Raw genomic sequence first — 23,145 nt, forward strand, 5'->3', positions numbered from 1 at the left:
CAAATTGTTAATTTTGTTCATAATTTTTTAAAAAGATTTATTTAATTTGACAGAGAGAGATCACAAGTAGGCAGAGAAGCAGGCAGAGAGAGAGGCGGGGAAAGGAGGCTCACTACTGAGCAGAGAGCCCAATGTGGGGCTTGATCCCAGGACACTGAGATCATGACCTGAGCAGAAGGCAGAGGTTTAACCAACTGAGCCACCCAGGCCCCCCTGTTCAGAGATTCTGCTTTAATGTAATAAACTGCCACCTGAAATTAGTCCCATTCTATGAAAACTCTGGTCAAACAGAAAATAATTTTCATTTGAACAGAATTAAATGTCATTCAAGATTTGATGAACTAATGTGTAAATAAATGTTCTATAGACGAACATGAAAGGCAAAAACACCTACACTTTTAGTCTGAGGCAAATGCTTCTATAGAAATGAGTCTGTTAACTGGACTAAAATACAAATGTAAAAAAGGGAAGTAGTGTATTTTGTAAATATATGGCTTTATTAAAAGTCTCTCGACTGATAGCTAAAAAATTAATATCAATCAGTACTTTCCTTTTAATTCATATAAATCTGACCCAAAAGATAAGAATTCACAAAGAGTAATTTTGATAACCTTTTTGTTTTTGACATTTTACTTCCAAACGTGTTAAGTACTATCTTTCCCCTTTCTTCCAATCCAATCAGTTGCAGTTTCACTAATCACCTTAAAATACTCACTTGTCCATGTTTCCAACACTCTTTGAAAAGCTTCCAATTATTAATATTTTTATAATCTTTAAGCCACAGAATATGCTGCTCACAGATCCAGGAATGTGGTATATCACTATATAATTTGTTTTCCTCCATGGGTGATTTTCTGCTCTCTTTAGGCTCTTCTTTTGGCTCCGGTTTTACATTTATTTTAGAGGCTTTATTTGGTGGAATTTTGTTTTCAACAACTGAAGCAATTATGTCATCAAGAATGTTTGGCATGGTCCTTCCACTTTTACCACTCTATTTGGGGAAAAGTTGTATTTTGAGAGGAAATGTATACATTTTTAAACTTTCACTTTTACTACTCATATAGCAAACAACCAACACGAACATTTTGTGTGCCTTCAAGAAATATCTAATCATGTCAGTGGATACACATCTATAGTCCCTACACTGTTCCTAACAGATAGGAACCAGAAGTTTGGTAGTCTTCTATGTTAGAAACTACCAGATCTGCAGAAACTCTTAAGTGCGGCCTTTTACATATTTTAGGACTAGTGCAGAGGAAACAGGTGGGTAGAATCTCCCATATACTTCTAAAGATCACTAAAAATTTGTGTCTATCTATGCAATTATTGTTTTTTATTTTCTTCTGCTACATAATTAGAAAAAAACCTGATTATCAAATATTTTGAATAATAAAACATTAACCATGTGATTTATTTCCCCTACTAGATACGTCGTTTTCAAATTCTGAAGGAGTCTCTTAGGGCTCTTCTCACATAAAATGCCCCTCCCCCAGCCTTTTTCACCTGGGGGGAAAACCCCGATCTCCAGCTTTTAAGCTATGAGATTTATAATGCAGGTGGAAGCATGCTCAGCATAAGTGTATTTTATTTCATCTGCATCTATTTCTTGTGTAGTTCACAGCCAAATCACCTAAATTTAAGGTCCATATGAAAACAAAAAAATCTGGCATCTTACTCACTGGGGTTCCCATTGAATACACTGGGGCAAAGGCAATCCCAGCATCTGTAGAACCCACACGTAGCTTGCCAGCGGTTGTGGTCAGCAAATCTCGTAGAGTTGAGCCTTGCTCATTATTCTGGGACACAGGAGGTGATGTTCTGCTATTTGGAGAATCAGGGCTGTCTTGTTCTTGCTCTTCTTTAATTTGCTTTTCAAGGGCAAATTCTTTGTTTTCTGAAATACAACATTTACAAAATTCAAATAAAATAAGCATGCTATGAAAGTACAGAAAAAACTGGGACCCTACATTTGATAATGAGAGGTAAAAAGTGTAGCACTAGTGATTTATTCACCTGAACACACACCAGAGGATGGATTAGATCCTTCAAAATGGAGTCAAACAGTTTGAATATGAAAAGGCCTTCCTCAATATCTTACACATGTAGCTGAGTTTGCACCTGCCACAAATGAAAAATGCTACAGCTAAGACAGGGAGAAAGTATAGTTTAAGTTACAAATCTACTGCCCTCCTGGTTTTAATGATATGCTCATCCACAAATGATTCTGTAACTAATTCTGATATAATCATAGGAAGGTGTGTTCCTAACAGTAGAAAACAATGTTTTCCTGAATCTAAGCCATTCATAATGTAAGCAAAAGACAAATGTAAATTGTAATAAGTGAATATTACACACTAATGTACATTGTTGGTTATATTATGGTCCTCTATTATATACTTAGTTATATTTACCTTTTTTTTCCTCTCTGGACTTTTGCTCTGCAAGATCTGCTAACCAATGCAGCGGTGACTGGGATTCTGGAGGAGTTAACTTGCTGTCTGTGCTTTCGTCACTCCCTGGGCTGCTGTTGCCTTTACTCTCAGACTTCTGAGGGTTATTTTGCTGCTGAGACTCAGGCATGCACAGAGAAATTTTATTACTGTGATTAAGAACATTCTGTAAAACCTGTAAGGATAGAGCAATTGAACTTTTAAAATACTACTTTTTCAATCATTCCAAGTTAAAAGTAGTAGTTATATTTATACAGTAACATAGAAAACACAAGTTTACCAAACACAAGTCCTAAATTGGATTTCAAATATCAAAGCTGAGTAATTTAACTAAGTGCTTCATTTGAATAATTAGATAGCTGTACTCACTTGAGATACACCATTCATTGCAGGAAAATTTCCAACTTGTATATTTTGTTTGTTAGTGCAATGACAATGGGATTTAATACCGTATTTTTCTCTAAGAGTGTGCATTGCATCTAGAAGATCTGTCAAAACTACAAAGAAATAATAGTGGTTAATAAAAGGACTGCCCCTAGTTGTTAAGATCCTAAAATATTTTCCTGTTTTTCTTGTACTGGCTTTTCTGTGAAAAAGTGAAAGTGAAAGTGTCCTTTCACTTTTCTTCCCAATTTTTTCTTCATCTCTTCCATCTATTTCAAGTTTGATCATTCAGCCAAATTCATGCTCTCTATTCTTTATTCTCTTACCTCTCCTATTAAAAACTCAGTATGCTCAAAAAAGGGAGAATATCTTAAATCTAATAAGCATTTTCATTATAGTCTAGTTCTCCCCCTCTAAATGGATCCTCTGGGGCTGGGCTTGCCTTAGTAGCTTTATTACACAGAAGATTCTAAGAACTGAGCAAGAACAATTCAAGATTAGATAAATCTTACCTCTCCAGTCTATGATACTCCTACATACTCCTAAATAATCTAGAGCAAGCAAGACCTATTACACTAAGTAAATAATGTGCGTTAATACTTACCAGAACCGGGTATAATTTGAGTTGGCATTAAATGTTTGTGATCATGAGGCTGTCCCTTCACACACTTCATCCAAGCATACAGTTCTTTATCTGTATGATTACAACATACATACTTTTATATATGTCATGGTTTTATAATTATAAAATTGGTGGCTTATATTTAAAGAGCTTAACAATTTTTTAAGATTTTATTTATTTGACAGAGGAGAGCAAGCACAAGCAGGGGGCAGCAGGGAGAGGAAGCAGCAGCCCCCGCCACTCCCCGCTGAGTAGAGAGCCTGATGTGGGGCTCAATTCCAAGACCCTGAGACCATGACCTGAGCTGAAGGCAGACACTTAACCAAATGAGCCACCCAGGTATCCCAAGAGTTCAACAATTACATAAAATGTCAACGGTAGCCTTCAATGTTCAGTTTTTTAAAAAATAAGACAGCTCCATCATTCTCAGAATTTTATAAAAACAAGGTACAAAATTGATGTTATTTAGCCTTTTCTAAAATTACCGTTATTTATTGTCATTAATGTATTTGTTATCTCTGCCTTATTTGATTTTAGCTTCTGTCACTAATCTCCTTTTATCTCTTCACTATTTTCTGTGCCCAACAGGGCTGCTGCCTGATCTTGAGTACACTAAACTGACACAAATTTGAGGCGACTGCTAACTATTTTCCTTTTATGCTTTCAAGACATGTAGAGGAACTGCCATGAGGTGTCAGAAAGCTGCTATTTTATACAAAATATTTAACTATTATTACTGCCTTCAAACAAGGCTCCATACCTAGAATTGTAAACATACTAAGGCACAGCATGAGGCAAATACTACATAGGAAAAATACTCAATTATCTTGATCTCAAGGAAATCTTTTTCTGTAAATTCAGTGACAAACGACAACTAATGTTGTGGCTGTAACAGCTTCAATAAGGTATCAGAAAACTCATTATATTCAGCATAAAAAATATCTACAACTATTACTTAATGAAAAGCTTCAGAGTAAATAAAATTCAAATCCAGTCTAAAATGGCTAAAACTGCTTTTCTTTAAAAGCTTTCCAACTAGGGGCGCCTGGGTAGCTCAGTCAGTTAAGAGTCTGCCTTTGGCTCAGGTCATGATCCTGGGGTCCTGGGATCCAGTTCCACACCTGGTTCCCTGCTCAACAGGGAGTCTGATTCTCTCTCCCTCTGCCCCTCTCCCCTGCTTGTGCTCTCTTGCTCTCTCTCTGTCAAATAAATAAAATCTTAAAACAACCACCAACCCAAACCCCAACTTTCCTTTCCAGAGCCTACACAGTAACTTATAAATGTTTTCTGTTTATATTTTAGACATGCTAAGTACCACTATATATAGCTACAATATAGTCAATATGAGTTTATTACAATATTTAACAGTGAAATAGATATACAGATAAGAGTACAACTCAAGGCATAAAGGTTAAACTAAAAAAAAAGATACAGTGACTGACAAACTATGCTTTTAAAATTAATAGTACTATGAATATTAATAGCAACACAACTAGGTTTATTATACATACCTTATCTTATTCAAAAAAATACAACATACTTATATATATGCATATAATGTAGCAAAATATAATAGATTTTTAATTTCGAAAAGGAAAATAAAAGTGATATAGAGTCAGGAAAAAGGAATATAAAATGAAGTTTTCTAACGGTGCAGCTAATTCTATTATCAGAAAATATCCAAATATATTTTTATAATTTTGAGAATAGTAAATGCCTAAAATCCATTCCTTTAAAAAAAAAATCTATTTATTTTATCGAGAGAGAGACAGAGAGACCACATGCAAGCATGCATGTATAATGGAGTGGCAGAGGGAGAAAACGTTCCAAGCAGACTCTGAGGAGTACAGAGGCCAATGCGGGGCTCAATCTCAACCCATGAGATCATGACCAAGAGTCAGACACCTAACCGACTGCACCATCCAGGTACCCTTAGAATGCATTCCTTACTACAGTTTCACATTTTACTCATATTTTCCATCTTTTGCATATCACAGAAACATCCAGCCATGATGTTTGGAAACATGTCCCTTACTCCAGGGGTCTTTTTGGTTAAGTGCTCAGTGTCTAAGAAAAAGTTAGAAAGGCTTTCGTTACCAGTGGAAAAGATACTGATGGCTAACTCATGGTTTATCTATCTGATATAAAATTCTGAAAAAGATAATTTTTAGGTGTTAAACAGTTTCTATCACTAAACATAACTTTACTTCTAATAATTCCACAATTTGAATCCTCTCATTTCATGATGACTTTATCCCAAACAAATTACTGAAAAATTTTAGGTTAACAGTATTAGGAAGCTACTTCCAAATTTGCCTTGGATAAATGTTTTCTAAAAACACTTTAAGCATGAGAAAAGGTGAATTTAGTTACTTCCTTTTTAAATTTTGTATCATCTCTAATTGTACTAACATGCAGAACACCTGTTTTTGTGCCATTTTATTTAGAAATTAGAAATAATAGCTTCAGAGACTACTTTTATTGTAATAAAGACTTTTTCATTCTCTAAGAACTAGAGGATAAATGATCCTGATGGAGGCATATTCTTGAACATTTTGATTTGAATTTTATGGTCTTAAGGACAGAGAACAAACTGAGGGTTAATGGAGGGAGGTGGATAGGAGATGGACTAGATGGTGATGGGTATTAGGGAGGGCACTTGTGGTGATAACTGGGTATTGTATGTAAGTGATGAACCACTGAATTCTACTCCAGAAACCAGTATTGGTTATACAGTTAATTACATTAACTTTTAAATAAAAAATTGAAGAAAAAAAAAAACTTTGTGGATCAATTATTTAAAAAAATCAGTTTACATGAGTAAGTGTAACAGGTTCTAGAATGGACTTCAGGTTCCTATACACTGGAATCTGAAAGTAGCAAAGCTTATTCTATATTGGGCTACATTAAAGAACTACCTGCTTGAGGGGGCCCCTGGGTGGCTCAGTCAGTTAAATATCTGACTCTTAATTTTGTCTCAGGAGAATGAGATCCAGCCCTCATGTCCACGCTCAGCAGGGAGTCTACTTGAGGATTCTCTCTCTCTCTCTCCCTCTGCCCCTACTCACACCCCACCTTTTCTCTTTAAAAGAAATAAATAAATCTTAAAAAACAACAATACCACAACTACCTGCTTGAAATGAGAGAGTGGAGCTTACTAATGAGGATAAAAGGATATAGATGCAGTTTTTATTCTAGAAAATCCGGCCATTAATAAACTTCACAAAGCTTCTTTAATGTAATATATTCAAAATAAAGGGAAGTAGGGGGGAAAAACCCCCTCACATACATATCATTTTCCAGATGAGTGATCCTAAAGAAAATGAACATTACAAAAATTTCAGTTTATAGACTTATAAACCAACCTCTAGAACTCTTCCTTTCCTTTGCCTTGTAACAATCTAAGCAGACCACAAATCCACATTTTTGGCAGACCCAATGAATGTTAAACAATGTTGCTTCACATGCGTCACACATTTCCCGGACTCCTCTCACTGCTCTTTTCCAGGCAATTTTGGCTGAAATACAGAGAAATAAAAATTTAAAGGCAAACATGGCTCTTTCACACACAATTTTCGCCGAAATACACAAAAACAAAAACTTAAAGGCAAACCAAGAACATCAAAGGATATATTAACTAAAGATCAACAGATTTCTTGAATTAGTAATTCTCTTCAGAAGATTTACATCTAATGGAGTTTATCAACATTAGCACTTTTAAGACTGACTGAATAATTCTCTGTTGTGAGGGACTATATGCTGTGCATTATTGAATATTTAGTGGCATCTGTGACCTCCACCCATTAGATGCTAGTACTCTATCACCCACCCTCAACCTTTCAGTTACACAACCAAAAATGTCTCCAGTCATTCACTGTTAAATATCCCTTGAGGGACAAACCACTGATTTAAGAGAAAAGGGGTAAAAGACACTAATATTCAGAGTAATTCATGTTAGGTGCTTTACCTATTTTTACACATTTAAATAAAATTAACTACTTTCTAAACAAAGCTATGATAGTTACTCCCATTTTATAATCATACAGTTAAAAGCAAGGAGTAAAGCTGAGATTCAAATACAAATCCATCTAACTCTGAAGACTCTGATGGGGCACCTGGGTGGCTCAGTCGGTTAAGTGGCTGCCTTCAGCCCAGGTCATGATTCTAGGGTCCTGGAATGGAGCCCTGTGTCAGGCTCCCCTGTTCAGTAGAGAGCCTGTTTCTCCCTCTCCCTGCTGCTCTGCCTACTTGTGCACTGTATCAAATAAAGAAAATCCTTAAAAAAAAAAAAAAAAAAAAGACTGTGATGAACCACAGCCCCTTCAAAACTTAAGTAATTGGTATGGACTATGTCTTTCTCTGGCAAATGCTGAAATTTCCCCGTTTCACTTCTGAAACACCCCTATGATGCTAACTATACATAATAATGGCAGAAACAGCACAATGCGATTGTGATTTCACCAACTGTTAATCCATTCATTACAGCCTCAGTTGGAAAATATGTTACCTTAAGTACATACAGGTGCATTTGTATGTAAAAAAAGTGTCATCAAAATTAAGTATCAATGAGACTAGGGAAAATTAGGGACTTAACCCCATTAAGTATACTTGAGAAATTTTAAAAATGAAATGTGTACAGTTGTATATTTAACTTCCTTACCATCCTTTTTCACCCAGGACAAAGCTGTTTTTTCCGATGTTACTAACTGACAGAACTTATCACCTATGATATCCAAGATGTATTTTGAAGTTTCTACATCTAGTTCATCATCATCGTAATTTTCATGTGTCCATAAGCTCATAGCTTCATCATCATATTGGTCAGGAGAAGAAAAACCATCTATTCTAACCACTCCATTTTTACTAAATGACAATCTGAAATATTAAAACATAAAAGGATTAGATACCTAGACAGAAGTCCAGTTTTATAAAGTTGTAAATTTATAATTAATTTACATTTTATATTATAAACATATAGTTATGCTAAAAATAAGAAAATAGGGTAGTCCTTCATATACACACATAATTATTAGTTAAATTTAACAAACTTAAATGACTCCCACAGTGTTATACAAATGGCAATGATAAGCAGCACCAATTTTAGGTTATTCAAGAAATAAGATTCTTTAAATCAAATATACACTATATCCAAGTGTTTGATAAGGACAAGAGTTAAAATCCTGCCCAAATGCTCCTTACAGTAATGCTTTATTTTACACATAATCTAAATCAAGACCGTCTGAAGTTGAAAATGCCCTAAATTGAGGTGCCTGGGTGGCTCAGTTGGTTTAGCATCTGACTCTTGGTTTTGGCTCAGCTCATGATCTCACGGTCCTGAGATCAAATCCTGAGTTGACCTATTGCGGTCGAGTAGCCTGCTTAAGATTCTCTCTCCCTCTGCCTCTTCCTCTGTACGTCCCCTCTCTCTAAATAAATATATACATACATAAATAAAAAGAAAATGCCCTAAATTACCTTAAGACGTTCACTGGGAGGATTAAAAAAATGCCAAGTACAGATACATTATTTTCATTTTTTTTTTAAAGGTTTTATTTATTTATCAGAGAGAGACAGGGGGAGAGAGCGAGCACAGGCAGACAGAATGGCAGGCAGAGGCAGAGGGAGAAGCAGGCTCCCCACTGAGCAAGGAGCCCGATGTGGGACTCGATCCCAGGACGCTGGGATCATGACCTGAGCCGAAGGCAGCTGCTTAACCAACTGAGCCACCCAGGCGTCCCATATTTTCATTAATTAAAATGACTATTTATGACTAGGAGGAACAAGGATGACACTCTCAAATGTTTATTAGGAACCCAATTATGTATGTTTAAGTTCCTCTCAGCTTATGACATCCAATTCATGTAATTACTCAATTCAGAAAATCTTAAGATAAATGGAAGGCAAAATTGCCATTCTTTTCCTTGTTGGTGGTTATTTTTGTTATCATATAGTATTTACTCTTTTTACTCACAATCAGGGGATATCAGCATATTACAGTTTATTCTCTTTTTTCAATGGACACCAAGAACATTCCTTTTACCACCATTTCTCATACTTTTATTGCCTAAACTTTTCTTCCTTTTTTTAAAACCAGATTTCTCCCTTTGTTATAATCCATCATTTCACTTCAGCTTTGTGTTATTATTTTTATCTCTTTCCTTTAAACCTGATTTTTTTTTTCCTCCTTAGAGAGGGATGGGGGAGCAGCAGAGGGAGAGACTTAAGCAGACTCCATGCTTAGCAGGCAGTTGACACGGGGCTCTATCTCACAACCTGAGATCATGATCTGAGCTGAAATCAAGAGTAAGACACTTAACTGACTAAGACATCCAGGCGCCCCAACCAACTTTCCTTTTGATTTCTTTTTCATCTTTTCTGCAATTCCATGTGTACGACCTTTTACAACTATTCTTTAAAGTTGTCTGTCCTTTGGGGATTATTGGCTAGAAAGCCCATGAAGTAAAAATAAGAAACAGAACCTATTCTTTTTACTGAACTCTTAAAAGTCTATGGGCCCCTGGCCGGCTCAGTTGGCTGAGCGACTGCATTCGGCTCAGATCATGATCCTGGAGTCCTAGGATCAAGTCCCGTGTCGGGCTCCCTTCTTGGCAGGGAGTCTGCTTCTCCCTCTGCCCCTCCCTCTTCTCATGCTCTCACTCTCTCATTCACTCCCTCAAATAAATAAATATATTTTTTAAAAAGTTTAAAAAAAGGTCTATATATGACTTTAATATTGAAGAATTATTTAGTAATGCTAATATTACAGTAGAATGTAGGAGAGTAACAACTACAAGTTGTTTTTATACTTACTACAAAACCTGTGAAATGTGACAGGACATGGCACTGACATCCTTCTTCTCCTAACTCATATTTTTATAGCTACACATTTAACAAAAGTATGGGTAGTCCGATGTAATGCAATGACTTTAGTTTAATGCCTAGACTGTTTACCTACATTTATAGACTATTTGATTGCTAGCTAATACACAGATATATATATATAAATAAAACACTGTTTTGGTCAAAGTATATAAACTTTTAAAAATTCCTTAAGTCGAACAAATTACTGTTTCCTATTATTTTCTAGAAAAAATAGTAACATTTTTTCATGAAGGATGAATCAATCCTTCAAAGTAAAAGGCCATATTAACACAAGTAACAATATGAATTATGAATTTAGTCCCATAATTAGCTACTATTAAATTTACCATTAAAAAAGTTTAATACTCTTTTATAATGTTTCAGAAACAGTGAAGCTCAAAGGACTCATTTCCACCTTTATATGGGACCCTAAGAATGACAGTATAACTTTCAATAGCGAATAAACCTAATTAATTATTTTCACTTACCGTCTAAAGTAGTAAAATCTACAAAACACTGGTGAATGAGTTGGTTCTTCTCCTTTTTTACTCCGAATAAGTCTACATTCCCGGCACTTTTGCAAATTAGGCCCTATCTCACAGCAGGAGTCATCCTGTAAAAAGGATTCCCCAGTTTGCTTCAGCTTCTTGACTTTACGCCAATCTTTTAATACTGAACGAGGGATACCAGCTGTAAAACCAGTAGGAAATTATTAACAGGATTAAAATTTTTTAAAAAAGCACATACACTCCTTGAGATAAAATTCAAGACAAGTACACAACTGTCATAATATATTAAGACTATAAAAAAGAACCAAAGACATTATAGGTCTACATCCTCATTAGTAACAGAAAAGTCCACAGCAGCATTTCTATTTACTCACTTTCTATTAATCAAATGAACTCTTATTGTCAGTATACTAGAAATGCAGAGCCGAGTAAATCTTCCAGTTGACTGAAATCTTTACATATTAAATAATCATACTTGTATAACAGCAAACACAGGAATCATTCATTTTCTATGTAAATCTGTAGCTAAAAATATAGCCCTTCTACACAGGAATTTGATATATGCAGGAGAAAGTTCTTTTAAGATCCACCCAAAGAACCTGAAGACCAAAAGTTAATACTTTTAGAAACTACAGGCTAATTCAAACATACCTGTATGATTTTGAAATATCTAATCTGATTCTCCCAAGTTAAGTGTGGCTCATTAAGACAAATGCTAATTTTGGGGCGCCTGGGTGGCTCAGTGTGTTAAAGCCTCTGCCTTCAGCTCAGGTCATGATCCCAGGATCCTGGGATCAAGTCCCACATCGGGCTCTCAGCTCAGCAGGGAGCCTGCTTCCTCCTCCCTCTCTGCCTGACTCTGCCTACTTGTGATCTCTGTCAAATAAATAAATAAAATCTTTTAAAAAAAAAAAAAAAGACAAATGCTAATTTTAGAATACCAGAATTTGAGAGAAGAGGGGTAAGCTATTTCTCTTAGTACCTCTCCCTCACGATGATGGTCTCCATTTGATTCAATATACTGACAAGGCCGTTAGTACCTTCTAGAAAATAAAATGGTTTGAAGAAAATAAAAAAGCCAGTATTAACTTGACTTTTTGATGGTAGAAAGAAAAGCATCAGAGAAGTCTAAAAAAAAAAACCTCAGATGACTAATATTTGAAGAAATTATTTATTTATACTCTACATCATTGCCCCATGTTTATTAACTTAAACTTAGCTGTTGTAATAATACCGTCTCAAGTTATCACTCATCCAGAGGACAGATTAAAAAATTAAAAGCAGGGGTGCCTAGGTGGCTCAGTGGGTTAAAGCCTCTGCCTTTGGCTCAGTTCATGATCCCAGGGTCCTGGGATGGAGCCCCAAATCGGGCTCTCTGCTCAGTGGGGAGCCTTCTTCCCTCCCCCCACCCCGCCTCTCTGCCTACTCGTGAGCTCTCTCTGTCAAATAAATAAAATCTTCAAAAAAAAAAAAATTAAAAGCATGTTTATTTAAAAACAACCTATATTGGGACAAGCCAATATCAAACTCTTAAAAGTATACTTACAATATATCTGTATGTCAGTTATGAGATTTACATAATTTGCTATTTCTGTCATGTTAAAACATATTTCCTACCCTGTGTTTTCTAATTACTCAGATGTTGTGGAACAGAGACAGTTAACTATTCTCCCAAGACTATGCACTTCTTGCAGAAACATGTATCAGACCTTTAAGAGCTCCCACATCACTTACCTGTGCATAGTATAAGCGGTACAATGACAGCAAGGTAACACATCTTATATTGTGTTTAAGCTCTGAGACGACCCATTTAAAATCTGCTTCCAGTTATTAAGACCTTTTAGGATTGTTGCCTGGTTCTTTAAAATGACATGTTTCCCCCTGCTTTATTTCTAACTTAGGGAAGCCATCTGGCTTAATCCACTAAAGAAAGACCTATTACATGCACACAAACCACTTATGGAATAAAATGTTTCCAGAACTTTATATAAAGGGTTTATTATCTCTTCCACTATATATAAGATAGATTTCCCCTATAGAAAGTATCAAAAATTCAGAGCTTTTAGAAGTCAGAATGAACAACAAAAATGGTACACCACTCATAAATTTTTACTTAGCACACTTGCCTCCAATCATTTACTTACTTGTTTACTTATTACACTTAGAATAAGCTAAATTCAATCTATTTCTATTTTGACTAGAAAACAACTATTAACACCAATATGCTTTTACATGCCAGGTAACGGTACAGTTCAAAGAGTATGGATAACCATACCACCGTGAACCACTTAAACAGTATTATAATAAAAAAACAGACATTTCAAGGCAAATCTCAATTCTGTGACACAAAACAGACACTTAGAGCTACTTCTTAAGTTTAAACGGATGCGGGGCTCCTGGGTGACTCAGTGCATTAAGCCTCTGCTTTTGGCTCAGGTCATGATCCCAGGGTCCTGGGATGGAGCCCCACATCAGGCTCTCTGCTAAGCAGGGAGCCTGCTTCTCCTCTCTCTGCCTGCCTCTCTGACTGCTTGTGATCTCTAGCAAATAAATAAATAAAAATATTAAAAAAAAATTTTTTTTAATGTTTAAAAAAATAAATTTAAACGAATACATAAATTACAAAAACATGAAGGCCCAGGTCATAAAGACGGTTTTTATATTATAACTTTTGGTTCTAAATTAGGCTACACATCATGGTAATTAACTCCTTTTAGAACTATTACAACAGTATTTGTAAAATAAAATAACTTTCTCTTTCAATTCTATGTATCTTAATTTATTGGCAACATCTAAAATCTAAACTTTGAGAATAAGATATTTAGTCAGCGAAAAATACCTAGTATTCCTTTTACCATTAGAAGATTTTTAACCTTAGTCCTCAATTTATTAGCAAATCCTCAAACACAGTTGCTCTAGCCAACAGAAAACTAGAGAGGAAGAAAACAGAAACAAACACATGCTAACCTTTAATCTCTGATGTCATCACCTTAAAAAATCTTTCTTAGGATACAGAAATTAACTGATTATAATAGAACCAATGGTCTTATAACAGGATTTATATTTAACTTTGATTAGCAATTTCAGTTTATAAAATAAAATTATATAAGAATTTAGTCACGAAAAACAGCCAACTTTTAATTATCATCATGAAAACGCAGCAGATATGAATACATTCCAAAACAGCAGATAAAATCTATTGTGCCTGGCTTTAGAATGTACTAAGAAACACAAGTTTCTTTATAGGTGTTATGTGTATATAATTAACACATGTATAACAGTGTATATAATCACATTATATTCTCTAAGTACAGACTTAACTTACTCTTTTTGACTATGAAATAAGGTCGTATTTAATCCATGAGACAGATAATCCACTGAAATTTGGAAGTTAGATTCATAAACTACCAATTTAGAGAACTTTTCTAGATAGCCATAACAAAGGCTAGACAACTCTGGCCATAATTAATAGATGGCAATTAACAGTCACTTATTATTATTTTGGACTTAGGAATAGATGGGGCTTAGAATACTCTCTCTGAGATTAATTTTTAGGTACTAAGGAGGAAGAGATTTGACTAGGCATCACAAGTTGAGGGGAAAGTACTGATTCTAGTCTTTGAGCTCTTGGGAACATGTACATTTGGTCTTAAAATGAAATAGAACAGGTACTTCATTAAGAGTTAATTTTATAAATTTTCATTAAGAGTTAATTTTATAAATTTAATGTCACAAGAGCTTTCTAAGTATTAAAAGCTGGAAGATTCCCATCTCCATTTTCTGTAAATTTAACTCAAGTATTTGTATACCCAATACCAAACAAAGGAAATGTTACATGAAACAGAAAAGAAAACAATTACTGACCACACTAAAAGTCTCTTAAGAATTCACTGGGGAAGTAGAACACATGAGAAAGAAAAAACAACACCATACACAATCCAAAAGTCAAATAAATAGTATGTATCCTGTATCCTCCATTGTCAATGTCCCTTTCATTCTTCTATGTTTGCATTGAGTCTGTCAGCCTCTCTGTCTCTAGTTGAGCTTGTTTTCCTTTGGTTTTTTACTTTCTGACTGTCCTTTTCTATGATTCCATCCTCCTGTTTTTCTCTCCTTCAAATTGCCTCTGGCTTCTACACAGGCATATAAAAAAACCTCATTCAGTGAAAAGGCCCAAATAAGAGGCTTCAAGCATCCAAATGCTTGTGAAAGTACTTTTTGAATGTCCACACTGCCACATATTTCCTATCTTGTATGTGGATGAATACACAGGTATAGTGAACTATTAAGTGCTTTCTGCATTGTGTAACATACCTAAAAAGAAATAAGCAAATTGAGAAAAACCACTTCTAGAGTAAAAACATAGAAACACTTTGTAGTGTATACTACTGACAAGCATCACTTATTTTGTCCCGCTAAGGCCACAAACAAAATGTAAATATTATCAGTTTTGAAACGTTTACTTACGAAAATTCTTCTTGAATACAGAAATGAGCGCACAAAACCACAATCCCTTCCTTTTATTTAGCTTTTACCCATTATTAAGAACTTCCTCAGTGAGTAGCAATATTAGTTAAATAGAAGGTAATTTCAATAAACTTTTGATACCAGGTAAGAGAAATAGAGCCACATCCACATTAACTGAAGCAATTTTCTTCTAAAAATGTGACTTAAAGGAAGTACATGTGAATAGGATTTCTTTTACAACTACATCATGGTAAAGGATTCTTAATTATAAGGAATCCTCTTTTGGTGTGATTTCAACAGTTCTTAGAAATGGTCAAAATTCTGAATAACTACTAAATCACACATTGGCTTGTCAATATGAATGCTAGGTAAAACATGTATCTACAAGTCTATTAAAAATGGAGACAGGTCTTCTCTCATTTCCTTTTTCAGATACTTGTAAAATGCAGAAATGAGGTCAATGAGCACATACAATAGACAAGGACATGCAAACAAAGTCAAAAGATGCCTTTTAGCTCACTAATCTTTCGAGAAAGACACCCTTATTTCTTTAGACAACATTATTTCAAGAACATACAGCCCACTATACCTAAGATTTAAAAAAAAAAAAAAAAAGCAACTTACCACTATTATTGTTGCTCTGCAATTTCAGTTTACTTTTTTCTTTGGCACTCCTGCTGAGGACCCCATTGGGTTTTAAATCTTCTTCTATGTCACCTTTTTTCTTCTGCAAATCATTTTGCTTCTTTTTGTAAGTTGGCTTAGGTTGCCTCTTAGTCCTCTGCTCTGACTTGCTTTCACTTTCATCTGAGTCTCCACTTTCAGAGCCAGATTCGTAAGTTCTTTTGGCTTTTCTCCTACTGACTTTATCATCTTTTACATATTTATCAACTATGATCTTACTATCTACACTATTTTGTATATCATTAGATGTAGAGGCTATTAAATTGACAGAACATGGCTTAATAATTTCTGATACAGAATTCCCTGAATTTTCCATTTTATTAGTATTTTTATCTTCCTCTGAGTGTCTAGTAAGCCAGGCCTTTTTCAGCTTAGTATGGTAGTTAGGTTGACTTGTCTGGGATGCTTGCCCATTTCCTACAGAGTTTGCTTTGTTTATTGTACTACAGACTACAGTGCTATCCAAAAGAGGGGAGGTTGTAGATGTCTGATTTTTCACAGCATTAGGTTCAGTCTCAGTGACATTACTACTTTTATACTGAGCTGCAGCCAATGCTGCCTTGTGCTTTTTTAAATGGATAAAATCAGTTGTGCCTGAGAACCCAGAACTGGGCTGAGCAGCACTTCCTGTCTGACTACTGGCTGGTGTAACTGGAGCTGTGGTGCTGACCCTGCATTCTTGTATTTGAGCCACTGAATGACTGACACTTTTTGAAGAGGTACATTCTGAGGATTTAGAGGCCAAAATGGTATTTGATAAAGAATAAATTATTTCTGAACCACCCCAGCTGGAAACACTAGTGGTAGTGGCAGCAGATGTGAATACATCCGTTTTGGTATTACACATTGTATTTACAGCAGACATGACTGAACTGGGAACACTGCCCTGTGAGACAGCCTGGACATTTTTTTCAGATTTTATGTGAGCACTGTCTGAATTCACACTTGGCAGAATGATTCTTCCAGTCTCTCCAGCTTCTGCTGGTTTGAGGCAATCTGTTTGGTTTGCCCCAGTTGAAGATCTTTCACTAACTCGATCTTTGGAACCTGACTGCATTGCTGGCACACTCTCAAGTTTTGTACGAGATGGTGGACGTACAATGACAGATGCCATAGCAGCCTGTGACTTTCCACTGCTTTTCTCTACATGCCATTCAGCTTTCTCTTTACTGAGGTTATTATTAGATTTCCACATTTCTGACAAACTTTGTTCAGAAGAACTCTTAAAATGTGCCTGAGAGTCTTTCGGCTCTGGAATTAGAGTTGGAGGCTTTTGTGATTCTTGAACTTTCCCACCAGCATTTACAGGCATGACTGGGGTTAAAGTTGGAGGGGAAAGACTACTATAGTTGCTTTCCTTTCTTTCCAGGCTGTGATGGATTGGTGGATGAAATACTGGTGCTCTGTGCAAAGCAGGCATGCTCCGGAGTGCATTTGTAGAAGAAACTGTCAAATGGGTAGGACTCCTACAATCATTTCTGAAAGTGGTTACTGAGTGAGAAGCAATTTGATGGGGAAGATGTTCTGGTATCTTGCCTACTAAACCTTCACTTTCTGGTTGGTGTTTAATTAAAGGTGGAGGCTTTGAAAGAGATGAAATAAATGAAGTCAGAGTTTGAGGATTAGCTGCTACTGCAACAGAATTACTCTGTTTTTCAGTGTAAATATTTGAAACCTCTTTGGATGGATATGACCGTGGTGGTTCATTGACCACACTATTAGATAATGTAGTGAAATAGTTACTTTGGGGCAAACTCTGAGGCACTGAGTGCTTCATTTTATAAAGATCTGATACTGAACATTCTACATCTTTGTCTTGTTTGAGGATGACATGGCTTTTAGGGCTAGAAGATGACAATGGTACTCTGGAATAATTATCCCTCTCACCCTCAAGCCCCTTGACTTTAGTTGTAAAGGGAGCAACATCAATACTTTCTTGAAGGATTCGACGATGTTCCTCCTTATATTTGTGTAATCTCTCTCCAGTTTCCTGGGGTTGTCTCTGTAATTGATTCAGTACAGGATCCACAAAATGTCTGTGCAATAAACCATCTTTTCCAGTCTGTGATCTATTTAGATCCAAGTCATTTTTCGCTGATGTGGATGCAACAGAACGTAAAGGTTCAATAAAAGCTTTCCTCTCCAATTCACTGTAAAGAAAACACACATAAAGGTTTCTATAATAACTTTTTCTTGAATGATATGAAGATAGCATCTATGCGATATTATGAAAGTAAAACACAACTTTGCATTTACTTTAATACTCCTGAGTATATTAGAAAATATATCAAAATGGAAAGAACAGTACTCATTCAAAGCTTACTTTTAAGATGTTTATTAACTTAAAATAACCTGTTTAGAACGTGAATTAAGAAAAACTATAAAAAACAGAGTTTTTTTTTTGTTTGTTTTTGTTTTTAAAGAGAGATACAGAGCACAAGTAGAACAGCAGGCAGGAGAGGAAGAAGCAGGCTCCCCACTGAGCAGTGAGCCAGATGCCAGGCTCAATCCCACCTGGGATCCTGAGCCAAAGGCAGACACCTACCCAACTGAGCCACCCAGGCACCCCAAGACAAAGTATTTTTAAGTTTAAGGCATTAGTGAACTTACTCTTTATGGTGATCTATTAAACTTTTTGTCAATGGTGGACTGGAATGTGCTGTAATTTTAAGAGACCGATGAGGCTCTGCACTGGAAGGTCTGACAGGAATGTGACTAAGTAATCCAATACCATCTGCTGAAGTCACAGGGGTGGGTTGATGTAACCAAGGACTGGGAGAATTCTATTTAACAACAATAACAAAATATATATATATATATATATATATCAGACTTCAGTTACTAGAAAAAGCTAAACACAGTATCATTACAAGACTATAATGTATATTTACGAAGCATATGACTTTTTCTAAATGCATCTTATGAAAAATATTCAGACAAGTAACTAACATAATTATGTGGATTTTTCCATATGATGGAGAAAATCAATCAGCATCAAATTTGTCATTTGCAAAGATTTGTTACTACTGAATGTAGATCTTGAAATCACTGCCTTTAACTTATAAATGTACAGAAAGTCTAGTTCATCAGATTTCCAGTCATTCTAACACTAAAAGTATACTGCTAATACAAAAACCAGAATGTTAAAGTACATGTAACCAGAGACAGAAATATCAAGTTCATTTGCCAATATTTCTTTTCAAAAATAACAAACTTTTTCAATATAACCATTTACTTAGAATAGAGAGAAGATTTTATTTTCAAAGCCCACTTGTACTCCATTTCACTATAAGCTATAAAACACTGTTGGATCATTAAACTTGGGAGGTATGGGGGGCACTGGGTGGCTCAGTGGGTTAAGCCTCTGCCTTCAGCTCAGGTCATGATCTCAGGGTCCTGGGATCGAGTCCCACATCGGGCTCTCTGCTTGGCAGGGAGCCTGCTTCCCCCTCTCTCTCTGCCCGTCTCTCTGCCTACTTGTGATCTCTCTCTCTCTGTCAAATAAATAAAAATCTTAAAAAAAAAAAAAAACCAAAAAACAACCTTGGGAGGTATGGAAGTACAACAAAATTAATTTTTTATATATCAATAAATACGCTGCTTTTCTCGTTCTGTGTATTTGGTGACTTTTTTTTTTTTTTAAGATTTTATTTATTTATTTGAGAGAGAAAGGGAGAGAGAGAGAGAACCAAGTAGGACAAGGGAAAAAGGGAGAAGCAGACTCCCCTGCAAGCAGGGAGTCCGACACGGGACTCAATCCCAGGACCCTGAGATCATGACCCAAGCTGAAGGCAGATGTCTAATGACTGGGCCGCCCAGGTGCCCAATATTTGGTGACATTTATCTCTGTGTTGATATTTAAAACTCTCATTACATGCTTAAGGAATGTTTCTATACTATGACACACCGATGTTTTTTCAGAATATACTTTGTGGAGTTATATACCATCATGATATTGGGAAAATATAATCCCCTTTGGTTTTAACAAAGAGAGTAAGTTTTACATCTCAAAGTGATAACGCAAAAGCAACTGATATATCACATCAAAAACATGCTCCTGTAAAACTGCTTAGATTATGTATTATAAAGCACAAATCTCACATTAGAGGAAAAAATATAGATATACATGCATGAGGATTATTCAAATATGTGTAAAAGGACTCAGTTCTACATGATCCAGAAGTATTAAGTTGCAATCAATTATAGTAACAATTTTTAACTATAAAATATCATTAATAAGTATTTCCTAATATTTTCTTTTCTTCTCACAATATTAAGAGGTCATTTTTGCTCAAAATGTTAAATATACTCCTTTAAATTTTTATATAACAAATGAAAATTTCGTAGGCTTGTTTTTAGTTTAACAAGTTTGTGACCAGTTAATAAAACATTTTATGCCCTTATATACATGGAGGCTAGAATGACATATACTGAGAGAAATTCCTACCCAAGCTAGTTCTGTTACTTAGATTGGTTTTTCAGGGTTGGGAAATTACAGAAGACAACTTAAAACTGTTTGCCAGCTCATGTGTTGTTCTAGCCTGTCTTTGTCCAGTATCAACTGCATCTAACATTCAAGGAATGAGAGCAAAGGGTCAGAGTGAAAATGTGGGTGTATTAGGCACTAGGGTCACCAAGCTTGCTTTCAATAATGGCAAGGAGGATACTGTAGTAATTAGTGACTCTTCTACTACATAGTATTCCAGTAAGATTCCACCTACCACAAGTTCAATAGTAACATCAAGAATGGACATGAGAAGCTCATGAATCAGATCAAAGCAGGCACAATTCTTCTAGAATTGAAATCCTGCCAGCATTGAATGTGGGCATGCTGGTACAGAATAAATTATGTTTATGGGTAACTATGTTAAAGAAGGCCAAAGCTCATATAGGAGTGAAGCCCAGAAGAGTTGATAGTTGTTATGGGATTAAACCATACACTCAAAGTATTAGACCATACACTCCAGTATCACTCAAAACTGTTAGAACTCTTATCTTGCACAACTAACCACTTGATGCCCCTTACTATCAAGGGCAACAATCACAACTTGGGAATCAAGGAAGGACTCATGACTATAATCTATTGCTATCACTGCTACCAAAATATAACAATTCCTCTGAACTTCACAACTTTAATCTATGTCATCACTGCTACCCAGAGTATAACAATTCCTCTCAAACTTTTGGCATGAGGCTCACCACCCTGCGTCTATTACCAAGGCTCTACATAAGCAGTCTTATCCCGGAAGTGAGCAGTTCACTAGCAGTACCTTTCAAATTATCACCTCCAACATATTTACTGTACTTCTTGCTCAAATGAGAAGGAGGTCAAAAATACACAGGTTCATTGGAGCACTATCCATAATAGTTAAGAGGTGGATGTAACCCAAACTCCATCAACAAATGTATAAAGAAAATGTGGTATATGCACATATGAACGTTACACAGAAGAACATTACAAAGGAAGTCATGTTACACACCACAATGTGAATGAACTTCAGTGAACTTCAAAGACATCATGATACATAAAAGAAGCAACAAAAGGACAATACTGCATGATTTTATCAAATGAATTATCTACAGCAGTCATAATCACAGAAACATAGTAGAAAGGTGGTTGGCCAAGAAAACTGGGGAAAAAAGAAGGAAATTACTGTTTAATGGGTATAAAGTTTCAGTTTTGCAAGATGAAAATGTTCTAGAGATCTGCTGCACAACAATGTGAATATACTTAACACTACTGAACTGCATACTTAAAAATGATTAGGATGGTAAATTTAATGTTAACTGCTTTTTACCACAAATACAAATAAATACAAATACAAATAAATAGTATTTAAAAAAAGATTCTGGGGGATACTTGAAGAGAAACCTAGGCTACACCAATAACTAAGTTGTGTACTGGAGTTTAAGATACCAAGTCTCACTATTTTTGATATTGGGTGTGGTAATGACCTCAACAATCATTTCTTTTCTTTCCCTTTTTTTTTTTTAAGATTTTATTTATTTATTTATTTGTCAGAGAGAGAGCGAGCGCGCTCCAGTGAATGAATGACTACGATGAGCAGGGAGAAGTGCAGAGGGAGAAGCAGGCTCCGCACTAAGCAAAGAGCCCGATATGGGACTCGATCCCAGGACCCTGGGATCATGACCTGAGCCTAAGGCAAATACTTAACTGACTGAGCTACCTATGCATTCCTCAACAATCATTTCTTAGTATGAAAAGAAATTTGGCTAGAGAAACCACATTAGCTCATGAAGGAGTAAGAGCTCTCTATACCACCACCTTCAGTAACATTGCTTATATTTGATGTTGACAGGATCTCAGCCCCAACTTTACTCCCAAATACCATAAGTCTCCAACCTAAGCACCCTCACAAGAACATGGGCCTCAGAGAGTCATAGCTTGTAACATACCACCCAATATATCTAACTGGAGGATATAACAACAATCTGTCTTAAAAATAATTTGATGATGGGGCACCTCGGTGGCCCAATTCTTGTCCAATTCTTGATTTCGGCTCAGGTCATCATCTTGGGGTTTTGAGATCGAGCCCTGAATCGGGCTCTGAGCCTCACATGGAGTCTGCTTAAGATTCTCTCTCTCCCTCTCCTCTTTAAAAAAACAGTAAGATGATCATACATACAAAAGTCTCACAATTTTGTATAAATTTTACTCTACAAACTTCACTTCTAGGAATTTAGCTGAGCAAAATAATTATAGATAGGTACCATAGTTATGAAGACATTCATTCTTCATAATAGACATGTCAGAAGCAATCTAAGAGGCTTTACTTCTTAATTTTAAATTGTCTTTTTAAAATAAACAGGTGTGGGGTGCCTGGGTGGCTCAGTCGGTTAAGCATCCGCCTTTGGCTCAGATAATGATCCCAGGGTCCTGGGATTGAGCCCCATGTCAGATTCCCTGCTCCTACCTCTCCCACTTCCCTTGCTTGTGTTCCATCTCTCACTGTCACTCTCTCTCTCTCTCTCTCTCTATCAAATAAGTAAATAAAATCTTTAAAGAAATAAAGTAAAATAAAATAAAATAAAATAAATAGGCTTTCCTGAGATTTCACCTTCTGTGGTTTCAAAGTTACTAAGTATCAAAAGTTTCACCATAATTGGAAAAATAAATGTTTAAAAAATTCTAACACATTATAATAAA

The 23,145-nt window shown here is 35.7% G+C and overlaps 1 protein-coding gene across 2 annotated transcripts in view; it reads right to left on the reverse strand.

Annotated features, from left to right (window-relative positions):
- The window catches only part of JMJD1C (jumonji domain containing 1C), a 323,818-nt gene that overhangs the window by 18,821 nt on the left and 281,852 nt on the right, over positions 1-23,145 (reverse strand). For both annotated transcript variants that reach the window (XM_059397500.1, XM_059397498.1), the window contains exons 9-18: positions 18,588-18,760; positions 15,918-18,127; positions 10,806-11,007; positions 8,117-8,331; positions 6,822-6,974; positions 3,439-3,528; positions 2,820-2,947; positions 2,412-2,625; positions 1,680-1,894; positions 716-991 (exon numbers count right to left, since the gene is read on the reverse strand). In XM_059397500.1, coding sequence (XP_059253483.1) covers positions 716-991; positions 1,680-1,894; positions 2,412-2,625; positions 2,820-2,947; positions 3,439-3,528; positions 6,822-6,974; positions 8,117-8,331; positions 10,806-11,007; positions 15,918-18,127; positions 18,588-18,760 — 3,876 coding nt within the window. The remainder of the gene's footprint in view (positions 1-715; positions 992-1,679; positions 1,895-2,411; positions 2,626-2,819; positions 2,948-3,438; positions 3,529-6,821; positions 6,975-8,116; positions 8,332-10,805; positions 11,008-15,917; positions 18,128-18,587; positions 18,761-23,145) is intronic.

This window comes from Mustela nigripes, chromosome 4 (assembly GCF_022355385.1).
Source record: "Mustela nigripes isolate SB6536 chromosome 4, MUSNIG.SB6536, whole genome shotgun sequence".
In the NCBI taxonomy this organism is placed as follows: Eukaryota; Metazoa; Chordata; class Mammalia; order Carnivora; family Mustelidae; genus Mustela; species Mustela nigripes.